General features: G+C 43.3%; 1 protein-coding gene and 1 pseudogene across 1 annotated transcript; both read right to left on the bottom strand.

Moving 5' to 3' along the window:
* Positions 1-1,055: 1,055 nt before the first annotated feature.
* On the bottom strand, positions 1,056-17,753 carry LOC122748252 (carcinoembryonic antigen-related cell adhesion molecule 1-like). Its single transcript, XM_043993920.1, has 6 exons — positions 17,741-17,753; positions 14,841-14,976; positions 14,185-14,234; positions 5,069-5,130; positions 2,829-2,882; positions 1,056-2,464 (listed from the first exon to the last, which is right to left on the bottom strand). The coding sequence occupies exons 1-6, from the start codon at positions 17,751-17,753 to the stop codon at positions 2,399-2,401; spliced, it is 381 nt and encodes a 126-aa protein (XP_043849855.1). The 3' UTR covers positions 1,056-2,398.
* A 607-nt stretch (positions 17,754-18,360) lies between these two features.
* On the bottom strand, positions 18,361-22,582 carry LOC122748251 (annotated as a pseudogene).
* Positions 22,583-23,161: the final 579 nt, after the last annotated feature.

Below are 23,161 nucleotides of genomic sequence, written 5' to 3'. Positions count from 1 at the left end.
GTTACATGTAAGGATAGTTTTTGACTTTTGTTTTCATCAGATTTTTAGTTCCAAATTTTTCTCCCTCCCTCCCTTCCCTCCAACCTCTTCAAGACAGAAAGCAATCTGATATAGGTTATATATGTACAATCACATCAAACATAATTCTGCATTAATCATGTTGTGAAAGAATAATCAGAACAGAAGAGAAAAAGCTCAAAAAAGTAAAAAACAAAAGTAGAAAAAGTTGTGAATTGACCCAACCATTCTAGAGAGCAATTTGAAACTATGCCCAAAAGGCAATAGAACTGTACATACCCTTTAATCCAGCAACACCACTGCTAGGTTTATATCCCAAAGGCATCCTCAAAATGAGAAAAAGACCTATTTGTAAAAAATATTTATAGCAGCAATTTTTGTGTTGGCTAAGTATTGGAAATCAAAAGAATGCCCATCAATTGGGGAATGGCTAAACATATTGTGGTATGTAATGATGATGGAATATTATTGTTCCATAAGAAATGACAAGCAGGATGACTTCAGAAAGGCCTGGAAAGACATGTATGAAATGATGTATAGTGACGTGAGCAGAACCAAGAGAACATTGTGCACAGAGACAGCAATATTGTTTGATGAAGAACTGTGAATGACTTGACTATTTTCAACAATTACAAGAGAATCCCAAAGGAGTAATGATGAAATGTACTATCCACCTCCAAAGAAAGAACTGATATTGATGGAACAGACTGGAGCATGCTGTTTTTCACTTTCTTTCATTTTTTTCTTTTAATCAAGTTTTCTTGTACAAAATGACAAGTATAGTAATGTTTTACATAATCATACATGTATAACCCATATCTGATTGCTTGCCAACTCAGGGAGGGAAGGAAGGAAGGAAAGATAAAAAGTTGGAACTGAAAATTATAAATAAAAATGTTTATTACATTAAAAAAGGTATGTCTGATCTGCATTCAGAGTCCATCAGGTCTCTATCTGAATGTGGACAGCATTTTCCCTCATGAGTCCTTTGTACTCGTCTTGGGTCTTTGTATTGCTGAGAAGAGCTGAGCCCTTCGTAGTTGATCATCACACAATGTTGCTGATAATGTGCATGAAGTTTTTTTGAATTTCAATGTATGGCTGTGAGAGTTGGATTCTAAGGAAAGCTGAGCACTGCAGAATCAATGCTTTTGAGTTTCGGTGCTGGAGAGGACTTTTGGGTTTCCTTTGATACCAAGGAGTTCAAATCGGTCAATACTTAAAGAAATCAATTCGGGCTATTCTCTTGAAGGTCAAATACCAAAGCTGAAGCTTAACTACTTTGGCCCCATTATATGAAGACAGGACTCATTGGGAAAGACCACGATGTTGGCAAAGATTGACGTTAAAAGGAAAGGACATGGCAGAGGGTGACATGGATAGATGGTGGCATGGAAGACTTTGGGAGATAGTGGGGGGCAGAAAGCCCTGGTGTGTTATGGTCCATGGGGTCACAAAGATTTGGACACAACTGAGCAACAACCACAACAATGATGAGCTGATCCTACAACCTTACTTCCCAATGGAAGAAAGAGGGTCAAAGACACTAGTGACTTACCTAGGTTCACACAGGGAATAGACAGAAAAGATGGGATTTAAATCTAGGTCTTCTGGCTTCAAATGCAGTGCTCTATCTTCCCCTTTGTCTGTCATAGCCCAGGCTCATCTGTGGGACTCTTAACATGCGTATGTCTGGGAGTGGACACAGCTCCCTGCTCCATCTTTCTAGAAGGATCCAATGGGGTGTCCTGGTAGGACAGAGCTTTTGGTATAGGGGCTTTGGGGTCACATGTGGCAGTGCCATTAAGGATAAATTTAGGATGAATCACTACCTACATTGTCCTTCTGATCTGTGAGGATAAGCCTGTATGTCTGTGTATCCCCTGATCTCCCTGGGAAGCTGAGGTCCATTTCCTAAGGGATATGCCCATTAGCCCTCTGGCCAAGGGATGGGAGGTGCATTTTATCAGTCCCCATTTGAAGTCATAATTGGCCTCTCAATGTCCTAAGTTTCTGAAGCTTTCTGGATGTCTTCACCTCTTTTATTCTTGTGGACAAACTGTGAACTGGTCTCCGGTTTTGCTCTCTTCAGTCTGCATTAGTTGATATAATACTTCTGATGATACAACAAAATTCCATGTATGTACACTCAGCTCTAGCTTCTTTCATTCATCTCAGTCTTCTTGGAATGGTTTGGGGCCCCCTGGGTCTCTGGAAGTCTTCCTTCTCCCCAAATCTGGCTTCTTTCTCCCTTATCTAGTTATTTTTTCCTGTTGATCCAAATGTCTCAGTTTTCTCCCTTGAGAGATGCTTCTGAACCCTCTCTAATGAAGGGAAACAGAAGGTTGTCCCAATATGCTCAGGAACTTTCTCACCTTCCTTAGGCTTGAGGGTTCTTCCAGGGAGTGATCTCCTCATAAACATCGACTCTGGTGATGTCCAGTGCCTGGGGACAGATAGAAGAGATTTGATTGCTATCCCACAGTAGAGTTTGGGATTAGAAAGACTCTTCTTGGGGGCAGCTAGGTGGCGCAGTGGATAAAGCACTGGCCCTGGATTCAGGAGGACCTGAGTTCAAATCCAGCCTCGGACACCTGAGATTTACTAGCTGTGTGACCCTGGGCAAGTCACTTAACCCCCATTGCCCACAAAAAAAGACTCTTCTTTCTCCAAACCCTGTCTCCACTTCCCTCCATCCTCACCCTGTTCCTGTTCCCTGTCTCATCAGCAATACGAACTTCCTCCTCAACCAGCATTTTGACCTTTGTTTTGGTACCTGAGTGAGGCCTGGAACCCCCTTGTGCACATACCTGATAGGGACTCTCAGATAGGACTTCAGGAGGAGCAGGGGAGGAGCCCAGGCCCTGTGGAGATGGAAACAACAGCTAGTGAATGCCTCCCAAATCCAGAGTTAGAAAGGAACTTAGGACAGAGAATGCTTGATCTAGAAGGAGCCTGTGACATGTAATAATCAGAAGAGGTCTTAGATATCTCATAGTCACGGAGCTCCTGAATTAGCAGGGACCTCAGGGAACATCTTGTCTGGCCCAGACCCTAACAGCAATGTCCTCTATAACTCATGTGACAAGTGGTCATTCAGCCTTTCTTGGAGACTCCCGGGGTAGAACAGAAAACCATGTCCCAGGACCCATTCCACCTCCATCCATTCACCAAGTACTTAGTGCCTACTATGTGCCAAACATTGTGCCATAAATCCTGGAGAGACTTATTCTTTTCCTGCCTGGAACTCCTGCTATAAGAACGTCCCTGTCCTGAGTGGTGATTGCCTCTGCAGCTGCCCACCATCCAAGCCCTGGGCTCTAGCCATGAGTCACTTCTTTCCCAGACTGCTCCTCACCAGCTGCCATGAGTGATCCACAAAACAAGCCCACCAGGACTTGGTCCTTTCACTCCTGGAACTCCCATCCTGGTCACCCTTACCCTTATCTTCCCTTCTCTCTTGCTTTCCAGTTCTGGGCCCAAAGCAACTCAGCTCTGCCCTGACTTCTGATTCCATTCATCATCCCTGTAATTTCGCAAGCAGCCCCTAACTGGCCACCATTTCTCCATATGTGGAATCTCCCTCTCTTTAATCACAATGTCATTGTGCACAATGAGCACTTTGACATGTATTGGTAAATTCTTCCCTTAGGAGAGTGCTTGTCACACAGTAATCACTGAATGTGATCTGAATAGGAATCAGTCACTGGATGAATGATTTTTCTTTCCTTCACTCATGGGATGAACAGTGAGATAGTCTTGCAGTCACTGAGCTAACACTCTGTTGGGCAGAAGCCATTAATAGACAAATACCAAACATATACAGAAGGATGACCAGAAGGAGGGCTCTAGCAACAGGAAAGAGCTGGGCAGGCTCCTGTTGGGGCTGGCACTTGAACTGAACTGGGCAGGAGGCTCAGGATTCCATGAGATGGAAGCGAGGAGGGAGCCCCTTCCCAGCCTGGGGCATAGCCTGAGCAAGAGGCCCAGAGAGGGCAGGTGGAAGTTGGCTTCCTTGGAACATTAGAGGGTCTAATGAGGCTGAACCATTGAGTTCAAGAAGGACAATAAAGTGTAATAAACCTGGAAACACTGACCTAAGGGCCATCCAAGGAACAGGGGGACATGGGTAAAGACTTGGCCTGGACGTCAGAAGGAGCAGATATCAGGTCTGGCCAATGACACAAACTGGCCTTAAGAAGCTGGGCAAGTGCCTTAAGCTTTCAATGGCCACAGAACTCTAAGACTATAGGCTGCCTGTCTATGTTGAGAATGGGAGTCCCCCATACCAATGAAACCTGCACCGGGAGTCAACCAACCAACCAAGTAGGTTAGCCAAGTAGGCTCCCTGGCAATAGGGAGCAACTGAGCCTTCTTAATTCAGGAAGGGACTATGTAAAACCTCTGCCTTAGGTACATACACATACATATATGTATATATATGTGTATATATACATGTATATGCATGTGTATATGTATGTGTGTAGGGAAGGGAGACCCTGGAGCTTGGGAAACAAATGAAGAATTTGTTTCCATAATCCAAGGCTGAGTTGATGATGTTTTGACCTATAGTATTGTCATATTTGAGAGGAGAGCTGGGGTGGTGGGGAAAGAACACTTGGCATCTCAGTACTGGGAAAATTTCCTGACATCAAGCCTCACTTTACCTCTACAAATTTTGTTCCTTGCTCCCTATTGTGCCCTGTGGGTTCATGGAGGGTAAATGTCATCTCTCCTACATGTTCTGCTTTCCAGGGTAGTTATCAGGTCCCCACCTGCCACCACATCCCCTCCAAAATTCTTCTCTTCTCCAGAGATTCCCCAACCAGGTCTCTCCACAATCCCAGGTAATGCTCACCCCTGTTTTGACCCTCCTTCAGAAACCCTCTGGCTAATCAGGGTGCTCTAATAAACCTGTAATTTCTCAGGCACATCAAATGCCTAGACTGAGGACCAGGAAGAATCTCCAGATCTGCACAGAGGGGCCCCTTCCCACTCCCTGACAGACACCCTCAAGTCCTGAAAGTGATTGGACACTTTCTGTCCTTACCTGTGCAGGCAGAGCTGATCCTTTTGGGCAAACAGTGTTTTCATACACAGTGATGTCCTCACCTGGGGGGTCAGAACCAAGAAGCAATAATTCCTTGGTGTATCCTGAGCCTGAATTCCATGAGGAACTGAATCCTCCTCCTTCCCTTCCCACTCACTCAGGAAACAGGTGAAGACACAGGAGAATCTCTTCCTCCCCACCTCCCCCACAGAGTCAGTCAATAATCCTGCACTTGGTGCCTATTATTATGTGGCAGACACTGTGCTAAGCACTGGGCATAGAAGGAAAAGCAGAAGACAATTCCTGCCCTCAAGGAGATTAAAGTCCAGAGGCTGAAAAAACTTACAAATTGTGTAGAAAAAAGATCCAGACAGGATAAATTGGAGAGATAATCAACCAAAGGAAGACACCAGTGTTAAGGGGAATCAGAAAAGGCTTACTATGGAAGAAACATTCGCTGGAACACAAAGGAAGTCAGGAAGTCAGGAAGCAAAGATGAGGGAGAACCTTCCAGGCATGGGGGACAGCCAGAGAAAATGCTCAGTGAAGAAATTCTAGGGTCTGTTTCATTCAGGGACCTGAGGTTTTGGGACTCTAAGATTTCATGATTAACTCAGATTGTTAAGACTTTAAGGTGTTTGGTTCTAAGAGCTGGCATTGTAGAGTCTGGCTCAACATGGGTCTCATGTTATCACCCCCAATCATCTCTGAATCTGCCTTGAGAGAGACAATAGAAAACCTCCAGGAGAATTTAAGCTCAATAGGACAAAGAACATGTCATTGGGATCACAATGCATGGCTCTGGTGACCCAGAGGCCCCAAAGGCCATTGGGATGGTGATGCTGTGAGGTCCCTCTAATTTGGAAGGGCTTCTATCACTAAGTATAGAAAGGCTCATCCTCAGTAGATTGGCCATTTGGGGATGATGCTTCTGGCCATGGCAGCCCATGGTGAAAATAAAACTACACACAATGTCTCTGATCTTGTGCTTAAAAAGCCATTTTGCATTTGTGCCTAGATATTGAGTTAGAAGTGACTACTGAGGCAGCTCCTCCAGCCATCTCTCTACACTGATGTGGAAATTGTGGCATAGGGATATTTCCCCAGGAACACACAAGTGTTAAGCACAGAGTCAGAATATGAGCAGAGGAGCAGAAAAGGGAGTGTAGAGTGTTGAGACTCCCCATCCCCAGACACTGCACGAATAGCAACTTGGTTCTTAGTTCTCTCTATATTAGGGGCTCTGACAGTGCCTGGTGAGTGCACATGTTATTTATTAACATGTTTAAATGAATTGAATATAATATAAGAATACAAGTCTTTCCCCAATTGAGAAATGGCCAAAGGATATGAACAGGCAGTTTCTTTAAGCTATCTACAGCCATATTAAAAATGTTCTCAATCACTACTGATTAGAGAAATGCAAGTTAAAACACAGTTATGGGGGGGGGGGGGCAGAGCCAAGATGGCGGAGAGGAAGCAGCAAGCTGCCTGAGCTCTCCTTCTGTTTCCTCAAAACAAACATCAAATCAAACCTCTGGACGGATTCTGAAACTACAGAACCTGCAAAGAGACAGAGAGACACAGTCCTCCAACCAGAGATAATTTAGAAGACTTCAGGAAAAGGTCGGTCTGACTCGGGCAAAAGGGAGGCCCAGCGCAGGGCAGCAACCCAGCGTCGAGGGGGTCGGGGCAAGTCAGCAGGAGCTACGGGCCACAGCCGAACAACTGAGGCTCCCGGAACCTGGTTCAAAAATCTGGTGGCCAAGAAGGACAGTGGAAAAACCTACCTGCACCGGCCGAGAGGGCCACGAACGGCGGGATCAGACGCCGGGGTCTGGCGCCTGGCTGGCTGAGCACAATCAGACAGGAAGTGCAGGGCAGGGGATCTCCACACACCATAAAGGCCTCAGAGTAAAAGCCCGATCACACAGCACCTATACACCTGCACAAGAAGCCCAAAACAGGGACCCTGGTGCCCCCAGAGCAGACCTCAACTTAAAGAATAAATAAATAAGCTGCAATAATGAGTAAGAAGCAAAAAAGAGCCCTCTCCATTGAGAGCTTCTGTATCAATAGGGAAGAAGCCAACACAAACTCAGATGAGGACAATAGCCTCAAATTGTCTACATCTGAAGCCTCACAAGGGAAGGTGAATTGGTCGCAAGAACAAAAAGTCTTCCTGGAAGAGCTCAAAAAGGATTTAAAAAATCAATTGCAAGAGGTAGAAGAAAAAATGGGGAGAGAAATGAAAGCAAAACAAAAAAACTATGAAAAAAGAATCAGCAGCTTGGAAAAGGAAGCTGAAGAAAACAAAGCCTTAAAAAATTCATTTGGCCAAATGGAAAAAAAGCTGCATAATCTCACTGAAGAAAACAATACCTTAAAAAATTCACTTAGCCAAATGGAAAAAAAGGTGCATGATCTCACTGAAGAAAACAATGCCTTAAAAATTAAAGTGGGACAGTTGGAAGATAAGGAATCCATGAGACACCAAGAATCAGTCAAGCAGAATAAAAAAAATGAAAAAATAGAAGAAAATGTGAAATACCTCATTGGAAAGACAACTGATCTGGAAAACAGATCGAGGAGAGACAATTTGAGAATCATTGGACTGCCTGAAAGCCATGACCAGAAAAAAAATCTAGACACCATATTCCAGGAAATTATTAAGGAGAACTGCCCTGATATCATAGAATCAGAGGATAAAATCTTCATTGAAAGAATCCACCAATCACCTCCTGAAAGAGACCCCAAAAGGAAAACTCCAAGGAATATTGTAGCCAAATTCCAGAATTATCAGGTGAAGGAGAAAATACTCCAAGCAGCCAGAAAGAAGCAATTTAAATATCATGGAGCCACAGTCAGGATTGCTCAGGACCTGGCAGCTTCAACATTAAAGGACCACAAGGCTTGGAATATGATATTCTGGAAGGCAAAGGAGCTTGGATTGCAGCCGAGAATCTATTACCCAGCAAAAATGTGCATTTTCTTTCAGGAGAAAAGATGGACATTTAATGACATTGGAGACTTTCAATCTTTCCTGGTGAAAAGACCAGAACTGAATAGAAAATTTGATCTCAACATACAAGACTCAAGAGAAGTTTAAAAAGGTAAACAGAGGGGAAAAAAAAAGTTACCCTATTAGGTTAAACTGTTTATATCCCTACACAGGAAGATAATACTCATAACTCTTAAGAACTGTAAATGTATTTGGGCAGAGAGAAGGACTTTATATAGAGGGTATAAATATAAATTGTCTTTGATGTGATGATACAAAAGAATTAAGGGGATAAAAAGCGAGTGTATGGGGAGGAGAGGAAAGGGGAGGTGAAATGGGATGAATTATATCATATGAAGAGGTGGAAAAAAACCTATTACAATAGAGGGAAAGAAAGGAGGGGGGAACATGGTTTCAACCCTATTCTCATTAGATTTGACTCAAAGAGGGAATAACATATACGTTCATTGGGATAAAGAAACTTAACTCATTCTTTAGGGAAACAAAAGGGGAAGGGAAAGGGGGGGACTGATAGAAGGGAGGACAAAAGCAAGGGAGAAAAGGGTAAAGAAAAGAGAGGGGGGTGATAAAAAGGGAGGGCAGATCAGGGGAGGCAGGGGTAAGAAGTAAAACGTCGGTGAGGAGGAATAGGGTGAAAGAAGGGGGGAAAAAGTACAAAGGGGGTAAATAGAATGGAGGGGAATAGACAGTCAGTAATAATAACTGTGAATGTGAATGGGCTGAACTCTGCTATAAAACGGAAGCGAATTGCAGAGTGGATTAAAAACCAGAACCCTACAATATGCTGTTTACAAGAAACACATTTGAAGCAGAGAGATACACACAGAGTAAAGGTAAAAGGCTGGAGCAGAATATATTATGCCTCAGCTAAAGTAAAAAAGGCAGGGGTAGCAATCCTTATCTCAGACAAAGTGCAGGCAAAAATAGATCTCATTAAAAGAGATAAGGAAGGAAATTACATCTTACTTAAAGGTACTATAGATAATGAAGTAATATCAATATTAAATATGTATGCGCCAAGTGGTATAGCATCCAAGTTCTTAGAGGAGAAGTTAAATGAGTTACAAGAGGAATTAGATAGTAATACTATACTAGTGGGGGATCTGAATCTCCCCCTCTCAGAATTAGATAAATCTAGCCAAAAAATAAATAAGAAAGAAGTGAAAGAGGTGAATAGATTACTAGAAAAGTTAGACATGATAGATGTCTGGAGAAAATTGAATGGGGATAGAAAGGAATATACCTTTTTCTCAGCAGTACATGGCACATTTTAAAAAATTGACCATGTATTAGGGCACAAAAACATCATAGTCAAATGTAGAAAGGCAGAAATAGTAAATGCATCCTTCTCAGATCATGATGCAATAAAAATTACATGTAAGAAAGAGCCAGGGAAAAGTAGAATGAAAATCAATTGGAAACTAAATAATTTCATTCTAAAGAATGAATGGGCCAAACAAGAAATCATAGAAACAATCAATAACTTTATCCAAGAAAATGACAATAATGAGACAACATACCAAAATCTATGGGATGCAGCCAAAGCAGTGCTTAGGGGAAAATTTATAGCTCTAAATGCTTACATGAATAAAAAAGAGAAAGAGGAGATTAATGAATTGGGCATGCAACTTAAAAAGCTAGAAAAAGAACAAATTAGAAATCCCCAATTAGACACTAAATTAGAGATCCTGAAAATTAAAGGAGAAATTAATAAGATTGAAAGCAAAAAAACTATAGAATTAATCAATAAAACTAAGAGCTGGTTTTATGAAAAAACCAATAAAATAGATAAAATATCGGTTAATTTGATTAAAAAAAAAGAAACAAGAAAACCAAATTACCAGTATCAAAAATGAAAAGGGTGATGTTACCAACAATGAAGTAGAAATTAAGTCAATAATTAGGAATTATTTTGCCCAACTGTATGCCAATAAATTTGACAATCTAAATGAAATGGATGAATATTTACAAAAATACAAACTGCCCAGGTTAACTGAAGAGGAAATAAAATCCTTAAATAAACCCATATTAGAAAAAGAAATTGAACAAGCTATTAATGAACTCCCTAAGAAAAAATCCCCAGGGCCAGATGGGTTTACGGGTGAATTTTACCAAACATTTAAAGAACAATTAATTCCAATATTATACAAATTATTTGGAAAAATAGGTGAAGGAGTTCTGCCAAATTCGTTTTATGACACAAATATGGTGGTGATACCAAAACCAGGCAAAGCAAAAACAGAGAAAGAAAATTATAGACCGATTTCCCTAATGAATATTGATGCTAAAATCTTAAATAAGATATTAGCAAGGAGATTACAGCAAGTGATCACCAGGATAATACACTATGACCAGGTGGGATTTATACCAGGAATGCAGGGCTGGTTCAACATTAGGAAAACTATTAACATAATCAACCACATTAATAAGAAAACCAACCAAAATCATATGATTATCTCAATAGATGCAGAGAAAGCTTTTGACAAAGTACAGCACCCATTCCTAATAAAAACAGTAGAGAGTTTAGGAATAGGGGGAGCTTTCCTTAGAATAATAAACAGTATCTACCTAAAGCCATCAGCAAGTATTATATGCAATGGAGATAAATTAGAGGCCTTCCCAATAAGATCAGGGGTGAAACAGGGATGTCCATTATCACCCCTATTATTTAATATTGTCCTAGAAATGTTAGCTTCAGCAATCAGAGAAGAGAAAGGAATTAAAGGAATTAGAATAGGCAAGGAGGAAACAAAACTATCACTCTTTGCAGATGATATGATGGTATACTTAAGGAATCCTCGAGAATCAAGTCAAAAATTACTTGAAACAATTAACAACTTTAGCAAAGTAGCAGGATATAAAATAAATCCACATAAATCATCAGCATTTCTATACATGACCAACAAAGTCCAGCAGCAAGAGATAGAAAGAGAAATTCCATTTAAAGTAATGGTAGATAATATAAAATACTTGGGAGTCTACTTGCCAAGACAAACCCAGGAACTCTATGAACACAACTACCAAACACTCTTCACACAAATCAAATCAGATCTAAATAATTGGAAAGATATCTATTGCTCATGGATAGGCAGAGCTAATATAGTAAAAATGACAATACTGCCTAAATTAATTTACTTATTCAGTGCCATACCAATCAGACTACCTAAAAATTATTTTATACAGCTAGAAAAAATAATAACAAAATTCATCTGGAAAAACAAAAAATCAAGAATATCCAGGGAAATAATGAAAAAAAATTCACAGGAAGGTGGGTTAGCGGTACCAAACCTGGAGCTTTACTATAAAGCGGCAGTCATCAAAACTATCTGGTACTGGCTAAAAAATAGAGTGATAGATCAATGGAATAGGCTAGGCTCAGGAAATGCAGTAGTAAATGACACTAGTAATGTAGTGTTTGATAAACCCAAAGACTCCAGCTTCTGGGATAGGAACTCAGTATTTGACAAAAACTGCTGGGAAAACTGGAAGATAGTATGGCAGAAATTAGGCATAGACCAACATCTTACACCTTATACTAAAATAAGGTCAGAATGGATACATGATTTAGACATAAGAGGTGATACCATAGGTAAATTAGGAGAGAAAGGAATAGTGTACCTATCAGATCTTTGGAAAGGAGAACAGTTTCTGACCAAACAAGAGATAGAGTATATTATAAAATACAAAATGGATGATTTTGATTATATTAAATTAAAAAATTTTTGTACAAACAGAAGCAATGCATCCAAAATTGGAAGGGAGGCAGAAGACTGGGAAACAATTTTTGAGGCTAGTGCTTCTGATAAAGGCCTCATCTCTAAAATATATAGGGAATTAAATCAAATTTATAAGAATCCAAGTCATTCCCCAATTGAGAAATGGTCAAAGGATATGAACAGGCAGTTTTCTGATGAAGAAACCAAAGCTATCTATTCCCATATGAAAAAATGCTCTAAATCTCTAATGATTAGAGAGATGCAAATTAAAACAACTCTGAGGTACCACCTGACACCTATCAGATTGGCTAAAATGACAAAAAAGGAAGATAATAAATGTTGGAGAGGCTGTGGGAAAATTGGAACACTAATGCATTGTTGGTGGAGCTGTGAGCTGATCCAACCATTCTGGAGAGCAATTTGGAATTATGCCCAAAGGGCGATAAAGCTGTGCATACCCTTTGACCCAGCAATTCCACTTTTAGGTCTTTTGCCCAAAGAGATCATGGAAGGGGGAAAGGGACCCACATGTACAAAAATATTTATAGCTGCTCTTTACGTGGTAGCAAGGAATTGGAAGTTGAGGGGGTGCCCATCAATTGGGGAATGGCTGGACAAGTTGTGGTATATGAATACAATGGAATACTATTGTGCTGTAAGAAATGATGAGCAGGAAGAATTCAGAGAAACCTGGAGGGTCTTACGTGAGCTGATGATGAGTGAGATGAGCAGAACCAGAAGAACATTGTACACAGTATCATCAGCATTGAGTGTTGACCTACTGTGATGGACTATATTCTTCTCACCAATGCAATGGTACAGAAGAGTTCTAGGGAACTCATGATAGAAGAGGATCTCCAAATCCAAGAAAAAAAAAAGAAAGAAAGAACTGTGGAGTATAGATGCTGATTGAACAATATTATTTCTTTTGTTTTGGGTGCTGTTGTTTTTTTTTTCTATTTTGAGGTTTTGCATCACTGCTCTGATTTTTTCTCTCTTATAACAGGATTAATGCAGAAATAGGATTAATGTTATTATGTGTATATATATATATATGTGTGTGTGTGTGTGTGTATATCTTTATCTATATCTATATGTATAGAGATATATAGACATAACCTATATCAGATTACCTGCTGTCTAGGGGAGGGGGAGGGAGGGGAGGGAGGGAGGGAGGGAGAAAAATCTGAAATTGCAAAGCTTGTATAAACAAAAGTTGAGAACTATCTTTACATGTAACGGAAAAAATAAAATACCTTATACATTAAAAAAAAAAACCACAGTTATCACAGTTATCCAATTGGCTCATATGACAAAGAAGGAAAATGATAAAAGTTGGAGAAAATGTGGGAAAATTGGAACTATTGGTGGTGCTGTGAACTGATCCAACCATTCTTGAGAGCAATTTGGAACCATGCCAAAAGGGTATAAATCTGTACATACCCTTTGACCCAGAAATACCATTATTAGGTCTCTATCCCAAAGAGATCATAAAATGGGAAAGGACCCACATGTCCAAAAATTAGCTGGAACTTAAAATATCACTTAAAAATAACCTTGAATAGCTGCTCTTTTTGTGGTGGCAAGGAATTGGAAGTTGAGGGGATGCCCATCCATTGGGGAATGGCTAAACAAGTTATAGTATATGAACGTAATGGAATACTATTGTGTTGTAAGAAATGATAAACAGATGGATTTCAGAAAAACCTGGAAAGACTTGCATGAATTGATGCTGAGTGAAATGAGCAGAATAAAGAGAACACTTTAGAAGCTATCAACAACATTTTGTGATGATCACCTGTGATAGACTTGGCTCTTAGCAATACAATGATTCAAGACAATGCCAAAAAAACTCATGATGGAAAATGCTCTCCACATTCAGAAAAAGAATTATGGAGTCTGAATGCAGATCGAAGCGTACTATTTTCAATTTTGTCGTTGCTTTTTTTGGTCATTGTTTATTCTTTTCTTCTGCCTTTGTTCTAATTCTTCTTTTACAACAGGACTAATGTGGAAATATGTTTAACATGATTGGAATGTATAATCTATATAAGATTGCTTGATGGCTTTGGGAGGTTGGAGGTAATGGAAGGTAGGGGAAAAATTTGGAACTCAAAAAATAATCTTTACACCTAATTGGAAAAAATACTAAAAAAAGTAAAAATAACAACAGCTCCCTGCCCCCAAATAAAATGAATCAAATGGAAGACTATTTTCAGAGTTGAATTGTACAAGGCTTCATGGTCTTCCTAGCAAAGAAAAGCAAAGGTTGTCAGTCACCATTAGAAGCACAGTTCATAGATTCTTCTTGTGGTTGGAGTCCAATCTCCTAAGGCCACCATTAGGTCCTGGTCTCATTGTTTTGTGCTTTTACTTACCATGTTTGGGTGCTGAATGGTTCCCTGCTGAACGATGGTGTTTGCTGACCCTTAAAAAAGAACAGACATGTAGGACTGACACTCCCAAGCAAAGTAAAAGATTTCCCTGAGCTAGAAGGGATGATTGGAGCAGAATCAAGGCTTGTCTTTGGATACCCTCAGGCTTCATGTCTTATCCCTAAATATAACTTCCTCACTGTTAATTTCTTTAACTATAGGTACCATTAGTCTCTTATTCAGCTTGTCCATGCAGTCTGGATCTGCCTCAGTGGCCTTTTCCTTTACTTCATTTCTTGCTAGGTTGTGAGTAGCAACCTATCTCCTTTCTTCTTGCTGGCCACTCTGTTCTTTACCTTTGTGCCTTCTTGGGCCTCAGTTCCTTTGCTGGTAAGTCTCAGAAAAATGGTTAGATCTAGTCACCTCCCCATTGGGGAAGTGAACAGCTGTTCCTAAGAGGCAACCAAGTGTCAGGGATGGGGGAGAATGAAAACCCAGAGAAGGAGGCCACCCAAGGGAATTAGTGCTGAAAAGGAGGAGTTTGGGAAAGGGACCAGATCCAGCAGAGGGTTCTGGGTGTACAATACCATGCTGTTATCTCTCCCCTATTCAGGGAGACAGACTAGGAGGGAAGACAACTTTAGGAAGCCTCATTCTACCTTCCAGTGTCTCTGAAGAACAGGAAATAGATGAGGGCCCCGATGAGAGCCACTGCAGCTAGGACTCCAATCACAATGCCTGCTATGGTCCCTCCAGAGAGTGTGGAGACATTCCCTCTTCCTGTGGACTTTTCTTCTGTGGACAGAGAAGAGAAAAAGAACCTTGAGTGTTTTTCATGAGTCTCCAACCTGAAGTGCCTAGCACTTGTGCACAGAGCCTGGCACTCCTTCAATACTAACGAAATGCTTGTTGATCAATGAAACCAACTTGGCCTTTGTTCCTCAGAGCCTGGGTATCCCTTTGGCAAGGTCACATTGCAGAGTTTCTGACAAAGAGTTGGGGGCATCTTAACACTGGGTAAGCCCATAAAAGTCTAAAAACTCAATTCTGAACTCATGATTTCCTCCCCATATTGTGCCCACTTCCCTTCTCTATTTCAGTTGATGGCAAAATCAACATCTCAGTCACCTAGACTCAAATGACCTTCTCTCCCCTTCAAACCTCACATCTCATCAGTTGCTGTGGTACTTCCCCTAATGTTATGGTTATTTGCATTGATTCTGCTTGGGCAGTTTCTCTCACATCTTCCCCCTCCTTGCAGCTTCTATTCCCCCTCATTTCTGCTCTTCCAAATTGTGGCAATAATCTTCTGACCAGTGTTCTTGCCTCTGTTCTCTCGCCTCTCTAATGTATCCTTCATAACCCTGTCCCCATCTAATCATCCTTAAATACCATCCTGATGATGTCACCTTTGTTCCTTGAAAACCTTCAAATTAGTCTCTCAGGTCTCTTCCTGAAAGGCAGTGCAATGAAAGAGAAAGAGCTCTGGGTTTTGAATCTGGAGACCTAGTTTAGCATCCTGATGCTGTCTCTTGCTTGCTCTGGCATGTTGGGTAAGTTCCTTCTCTTCTCTGGACATCAATTTCCCAATCTCTAAAATAATGCTTTGTGAGCTAAATGATCTGTCTGTAACACTCACCCCCGCTTTAAATCCTGTGACCTAACTTTTATGTTGCTCCCCACTACCCTGGCAAAACTCAAGTCCTCATCAATTTCCACCTGAATGTTTCAATAGTTTCCTTATTTTTCTTCCTGAGTCTCGTCTTTCTTCCAGTCTATGTCCTTCATCTTCAAATGTCAAGGGCTCCATGCATTGTCATGGATGATAATGATTGCTATCTGCTGCAGGATGGGCTGAGATTTGCTCATGGATATGAGATCATTTACTCTGGACAAGAGAAGAAATGACAAAACATTCCTTCACCGGTAAGTTCTTTAGAATTGAGTTATTTAGTCTATCTTTTTCAATCTTTTCCTCAAAGTCCCATTATGAAATATATTTTCATTGCATTGTGGTCAGTATAAAATGTGTTAAATACTTTTCTTTTTAACATTTGTTTGGGAAGATTTTATACCCTGATGCATAGTCAGGTTTTTTTTTTTTTTAAGTGAGGCAATTGGGGTTAAGTGACTTGCCCAGGGTCACACAGCTAGTAAGTGTTAAGTGTCTGAGGCCGGATTTGAACTCAGGTACTCCTGACTCCAGGGCCGGTGCTCTATCCAATGTGCCACCTAGTTGCCCCTGCGCCACCTAGCTTCTCCCCATAGTCAGTTTTTAAAAAAATGCCACACACAGCTGAGAAATATGCATGCTCTTTTGTATTCCTATACAATAAACATGAGAGGTGCATTATGTCTAACTTCTATAAAATTCCACTCAAATTCTTGATTTTCATCTTTTTTTGGGTAATATTTGTCTAAGGTTGAAAGGGTCCCTTATTACTATAGGTTTATTCTTTCTCTCAAAATTTGTATAGCTTTTCCTTTACCTGTTTAGATGTTGTCCCACTTGGTCTATATCCAGCATTATATTGGTGCAGAATCTTGTTTTCTATAGTACTTTTCAGTATAATTGAGTTATTCTCTAGTCCTTTATTTTACCTCTGTGAGTCTTTATACTTATGATTTTTTGAAACTTGATGTGCAAACACTTTTTGGTTGGTTCTTTCTGATTTCTCCATAATCTATGTTGCAAGTCAATTTGGTGTTTTCCTTTTTTCTTGCTTGGAGGTTTCTTACATTGTTTCCTATTTTTTCAGTATTTGGACTTTGTTTTGATATTTTTGTTATCTCTTGGGTTCACTAGCTTCTGATTGGTTCATTCTAATTTTCAGGAAGTTTTTACTTGGATAATTTTTGAACCTTTTGTACTAAGATATTAATTCTCCTTCTAAGTTTTTCTTCCATAATTTGGAAGGTAGACAGGATAGGATGCTGCACCTGAGTCAGAAAGTCCTCAGTCCAAATCTAGCCTTAAACACTTACCAGCTGTGTGATTCTGGATAAGTTACTTAAGTTCTGTTTGCCTCAGTTTCCTCATCTATAAAATTTGGATAAAGTCGGGTCAGGAGACCCAACTGAAATCCAAGGATTTCTAAATCATTATAGCATCTCCAGTGCCTAGGACTGTGTCTTGTCCATTGGAGGCAGTTTACATACATTTACAGAATATTATTGATTTTTTTTGGGGGGGGGGGCAATGGTGGTTAAGTGACTTGCCCAGGGTCACACAGCTAGTGTCAAGTGTCTGAGGCCAGATTTGAACTCAGGTACTCCTGAATCCAGGGCTGGTGCTCTATCCACTGCGCCACCTACCTGCCCCCCCCCCCACAGAATATTATTGAATTCCCTTCTCTGGGCTCTTCTATAAAATCACCATTGATGGTGATATTCTTCAAGGTCCCTTCTTGCCCTCCCCTCCTGCCCCCCATACCCCTTTCAGATATGTTGTTACACAAGGAAGCTGAGCAAAGGGGGGCTAACTTTCCCTGAGACTTTATGGCCCAAGAAGGGCCCAGAAACTGTCCTTTCCCTATGCTTCAGACTGCTGCCTCTTCACCTCCTTTGTTCATGGGACCCCAGATAGTCAGTCTGAGGAAGCCTATGGACCCTTCTCAGAGTCATGGTTTTCAATTTACAGAATGAAATACAAAAAGGAATATAAAGAAAACCCAAAGTTAGTGAGAATAAAGATATAATGTTCCCCATCCATGTTTCTGGAGCCCTTGAAATCTAAGAACCCCTGAACTAGGTCAATGCCCTCATTGTTAGAGGAGGAAACTGAGGCCCAGTGTTGTGACTTCTCTATGACCAAACAGACAGCAAGCAACAGAGCTGGATTTGAACCCAGGCCCCCTGACTCCCTGACCCTCTTTATTCTTTTAGGAAGCTGCTCCAGGCTCAGACCTTCAGTGACCAGCCCATTGCTACAGAAGGAGCCAGTGTCAGAGAAGGGTGTGGATCTCAGGTCTCCCTCTGCCTAAATCCATTGTCCTTTCACTGCACAACACTGCCTTTTGTCTTGCATGTGATGGAACGAGAGAAATTTGTATTTTATAAAAAGAAATCCCAGAGACATTGAAGGAAGAAAGTGCAGAGTCCCCAGTGACTCAGGGCTGCTTCCAGCTCTAGTTGCTCTCATTGGCCAAATTGCCAGCTCTGAGCAGCCCAAGGGAAGCTTCATGTCAGAGAAGGGGAGGAACAGCAGGTGATGGTCTGAGATTCCCCAGGAGCCCCCTCATCATGGACACTCCCTGCCCTGTGGACCCAGAGCAGTGGGTGTGGTTAACAAGGTACCCAGGTTATAGGAAGGGATGAGAAGGGACAGCCAACCAGAAGGGAGGAGGCCAGAGTGAGGAGCAAAGTCTTCATGGATCAGAAGCTGCTCAGAGCCACCAGAAGTACAAAGGAAACCAGTTATCCCTGCAGCCCAGAGACCCCATGCTCCTTGAGAGAGACAACACAGCAGTTCAGAAACAAAACTCAGAAAGCAATGCCCTGACATGAGCCCACTTTTCCCCTCCAAGAAGCCTTAACTCATGTCCCCTGCCCCAGCTGACAGCCCCGTCCTCAAATGATCTTAGAACCCTTTGTGTCAGGGCCTGCAGTGGGCAAAAAGCTGCCCAATTCAGTTATTGCCTGGGTTTGAGTAACAGGAACTAATGAAGAATCCATGGAGTAGCAATGCTTCCCATCTCTATCACACTTGAAGGGTCTTTCCTCAGGTAGCCAGAGAAGCAGGGAATTCCAGGGTTAGTATCCCCATTTTGCAGATGAGGCAATGGAGAGTCACAGAGCTGAGGCGACTCACCTGAGGTCACCCAGTAAATGTTGGAGCTGGGATTAGAATCCAGACCTGATCCCAAGTCTAGAGCTCTCCTCTTCACTTGGCCCCTCCCCCCTAGCAGAAGCTGGAAGCCCTGGAGAGCCCAGCCCCCCTTGTGTCTGGTGAAGGACCCAATCCTTTGTGCCTCCAGGTCTGAGAACATTCTACAGTGGAACTGAGGCAGTTCAGGCCTCACATAAGTTCCTTGTCTCAGCTCCTATCATTGGGTCCTCTGGAGCCTCTTTCCAGGCTCTGCAGAGGGTTCAGTGGGCTGAGCCTCCTTCCCAGGTCCCAACTGCTAGAGTGTCCTGTGCTGAGGAGGGGGAGCCATGTCCCCCAGCCTGGGATACCCTCTTCTAGCCTTCCCCCCTCATAGAGCCCCTCTCTTCCTTCTGTGTGCCCCTCAAACAGGACCTCCCCCAGGAAATCTTTCCTGATGCCATCATCTGCTAGTGCCCCACTCCCTAACGACCCTGTATTTGACCAGAGAGCCTGCCTGGGAGCCAACAAGACCTGGGTGCTAGTTCTGCCTCAGACACATACAAACTGCCTAATACTGAGCCACACATGCCCCCCTCAGTGCCCAGAGAAGTCTCCAAGACCAGGATTGTCAGACAAGGTGCCAGCCTGCATTGTAGGAGGGGTTGGAGCCCTCAGAGATTTCCTCTTACCTGGAAACCACTAGTGTTGAACTGATCCCTATTCTCCTCATATTTAATCTCCATAATTGTTTCCATGTTTCCTCAATGGATCATATGCTCCTTGAGGTGAGTGACTCCCCCCACCTTTTATGTCTAACCCTCAGCCCAGTTCCTTTGCATGTAGAAGGTAACTGATAAATGCTTGTGTATAACACATGGATAATGCTAGGTCCTTCCTCCCACAATGTCCCCTGCCCAAGGGTTGAGAGATATAAAGATCCCTGGGGATGACCAGCAGGGTCCTCCCCCAGTGCTGGCTCCTGTCTCTCACCCTTGTAGCCATTAAATGCATCCTGTCACAGACAGATGCAGGACAATTCCCAGAATGCCCACCATGGAAGAAAGCCCCAAGTGTACTGGACTTCACCCTTCCCCCACAGACCATACAACCTCAGAGCCAGAAATCTCCCAGAGCCCTCTGGGATTCTTTGCTTCTGGGCCTCAGAGGTCATCTTGTCCACCCCAGGCCTGATGAGGGATCCCCACTCCAACATCCCTGGCCAATGGTCATCTAGTCTGTGCTTAAAGACTCCCAGAGGTCCTGGAATGACCTTCATGGTAGGAAGCATTTAGGACATGCAGGGGATAGAAGAGTGGATATAGAGTTCAGGAAGGTCCGAATTCGAATCCCACCCCAGCTACTGCCTAGCTGTATAACTTTGTCCATGTCACTGAATCTCTCTCAGTCTCATTTTCTTAATTTACAAAAATAGCACCTACATCACAGGGTCCTAGTGAGAATCGAGTAAAATATGACCCAAAGAACACTTTGTACACCTTCAGGAGCCCTTTGCTCTCTACATTGAATTTGTCTTCTCTTCCAGCTTAGACCTCAGCAGGAGCTGGGCCCCTCTGTCCCAGTCTGTCCTTCAGGGAAGCCTGAGCCCCTTCATCTTGGCCTTTCCTCTAGAAAATGGAGGTAATACAGGCATCCTCCCTCTGGGCTCCCCCTCCCAGCCCTGGGAGCCTCAGGATGAACAGGCATCCACATGATCCTGGGCACCCAGGCAGCCAGGCTTCTGGCTCTTGGGGAGTGGGTGGTCCAGACTTAAGCTTTGCTGGGCCCAGCTGGAAAGGCAGGGTCAGTGACTATCCCCTCTCCCAACAAGGAACCCCCTGCTTAAGTATCTTGGGGCAGGTGAACTTCAGGCACGGGCTGCCTGACTCAGGCACAGCTGGGGGGGGCAGGTGCCATTCTGAGCCCTCAGGGGCCCCTCCAATGTACACAGTGTGACCTGGGAGAGCTGGGAGGAAGAAGGAAGTTACCTCCCACTTTCTGACTGCCAGGGGCCTCCAAAGTTGGGACCTCTGAGCTCTCCTATGCTCTCTGTGACCCATAATCAGGTAGGTCTGGGTTTGGGGGGTTTTCATCTCCTTGGTCTACTTTATGTGGGGGTGGGTCCTCTTCTGGATTCTCCTGGTCCCTGGGTAAGGAGCTTAGGGGAGAGCTCTTGGCCCAGTCAGAGGGAGAGACTTGGAGTGAGGCATGGCTCAAGGGAAGGGCAGCACTTACCATACACTGTCAATTGTCCCCTTGCTGTTGCACCTATCATACCATTAGAATCAAGAATTTGTGCATAATAGACATCAGAGTCATTAAGCATGAGGTCAGGGATGAGCAGGGAGCCATTGAAGAAGATATTCTCCCAGATGTTTGCTGGTTCCTGCACTCCAGAATTAACACGGTAGAGAGCGATGAGCTTGGAAGAAACTACTGAGTTTCTGTACCAAGAATAGCTGAGAGCCTTCTCTGAGAACCCCTGGATGTCCAAGATGATGCTGCTGCCCACTGTCCCATAGGGAGGACTTGGCACAACAGTGACAGGATCACCTTGAGCAGACACTGGCTGGATCCAGCAGCTGAGGATGGAGGCTGAGAGGGGAGGAAGGAGGCAGAGATCAGCAGGGTCCCCTGACCCCCTGACAGGCCCAGGTCACTGAGCTGTGCCCAAGGTAAGGGTGGGGGCTGCTAAGCCTTCCCCAGGGTCAGCTGCAGAATAAGAGGAGTATGTTTATTGGGGATTCACGTGTCTGTGCATCAGTCTATGAGGCCCGGTCTGAGCAGAAGATCTGAAAGTTTGTCTGTAACCCATTTTAAGCTCCCTCCATAGACTTGATTCAGAAAGAACCTGCCAGTGTGGAAGGGAAGATAGTGAAGGGAGAAATGAATCAATAAAGTGTTGTGGTTGCGGATGGAAATCAGACATTAGACCTGGACACGACCTTAGAGATTCCAGAATACAACACCCTCAACTTATAGATGACGAAGTCAAAGCCCACGTAAGGTAATAGATGTGACCAGTAATAAATAGGAAATAGAAGAGGCAGCATTTGAACCCAGATCTCCTGGCTCCAAACCCAGGGAGGGCCTTTTCCACTAAATCCTGGGTACATTTTAAGGCTGACTGAATTTGGCTCCCAACCAATGGGAGGAAGGTGGTTTTCCAGGTAAACACAAACTAAGAGGAGTAAGTGACCTGTCCAAGGTCCCACAGCTAGTGACCATCCGATCTGGATCCACACCCAGGTCTCCTCTGACCATAAAGACTTCCTTTGCCTCTTCAGAAGTTGCTCAGCTCCAGGGCTGGACATTGCCCTGAGTCTCAGCGATATGGACTGCTACTTTCCCTCTGCCCCTGGCTCAGGATAGACACCCCTGGCCAGTTCTGCAGTGACTGCATCTGGGACCAACCCCCTGGGACTGGTCTCCTTCCTCCTGACCCTTGTCTTGATTCACTTGTCTATATCCAGCTCAGAATCCCCCAGGCTTCCTCTCCTCTCCTGGGTTCCAGCAGAGCTGGTGTCTCACCTGTGATCAGGAGCCCCCACTGTGGGGAGTGCCCCCACTGTGGGGAGCTTCTGAGGGGCTCTCCATCAATCTGTGCTGCCCACTGTGTGTGAGCACTTCTCTCCTTGCCAGGAATCTCTGCCTTCCCCTCCTGAGCTGTGTCTTCCCTGTCCAGAGCCCAGGGCAGCCCCTGGAGGTGTCTCTGCTGGGCTCCAGACTAAGGTTGTCCCTGCCTGCAGCCCAGAGCTGTGTCTGCTCTGTCTCCTTCCCCTTCTCTAGAGCACTGAGGTCTCTGTCTGCAGGGCTGGAGCTCTTTTATCTGCCAGGATCATGTGGGCCCACAGGGCAGGGACTTGGCCTCTGACTTTCTCCTCCCTCCCCTTTCCTCCTCTTTCTTCCCCGCCCAGCTGCTGCTGTGGTTTCCTGCCCTCCCCTGCACAGATCCTTACCACTGTCCCTAGAGAGGGGATTCTGTCCCCAAGGGGAACATGGGTCACTCACTATTACCTTCTGTCCACTTGTACTGCCACCTTATCCCTCCCTCATGTCCCTTCTGTTTAGAGATTGGTTAGACCCCAGAATGATTCCAGAGAGTAGTGGGCAGAGGCCATGAATGTGCTTAGAGCCCTATTTGGGGCCTCTAGGACCCAGACTGCTGAGCCTCCC

The sequence above is a fragment of the Dromiciops gliroides genome, chromosome 3 (assembly GCF_019393635.1).
Source record: "Dromiciops gliroides isolate mDroGli1 chromosome 3, mDroGli1.pri, whole genome shotgun sequence".
Lineage (NCBI taxonomy): Eukaryota > Metazoa > Chordata > Mammalia > Microbiotheria > Microbiotheriidae > Dromiciops > Dromiciops gliroides.
This window is presented reverse-complemented; position numbering and strand designations above follow the sequence as displayed.

What these genes read in the sequence shown, in the direction of transcription:
- LOC122748252 (XM_043993920.1), bottom strand. An exon ending in CCATTCAGCACCCAAACATG is followed by an intron (nt 5,131 to 14,184) that starts GTAAGTAAAAGC and finishes CTGACCCCCCAG; the next exon opens with GTGAGGACATCACTGTGTAT. An exon ending in TATCTGAGAGTCCCTATCAG is followed by an intron (nt 2,465 to 2,828) that starts GTATGTGCACAA and finishes ATCTGTCCCCAG; the next exon opens with GCACTGGACATCACCAGAGT.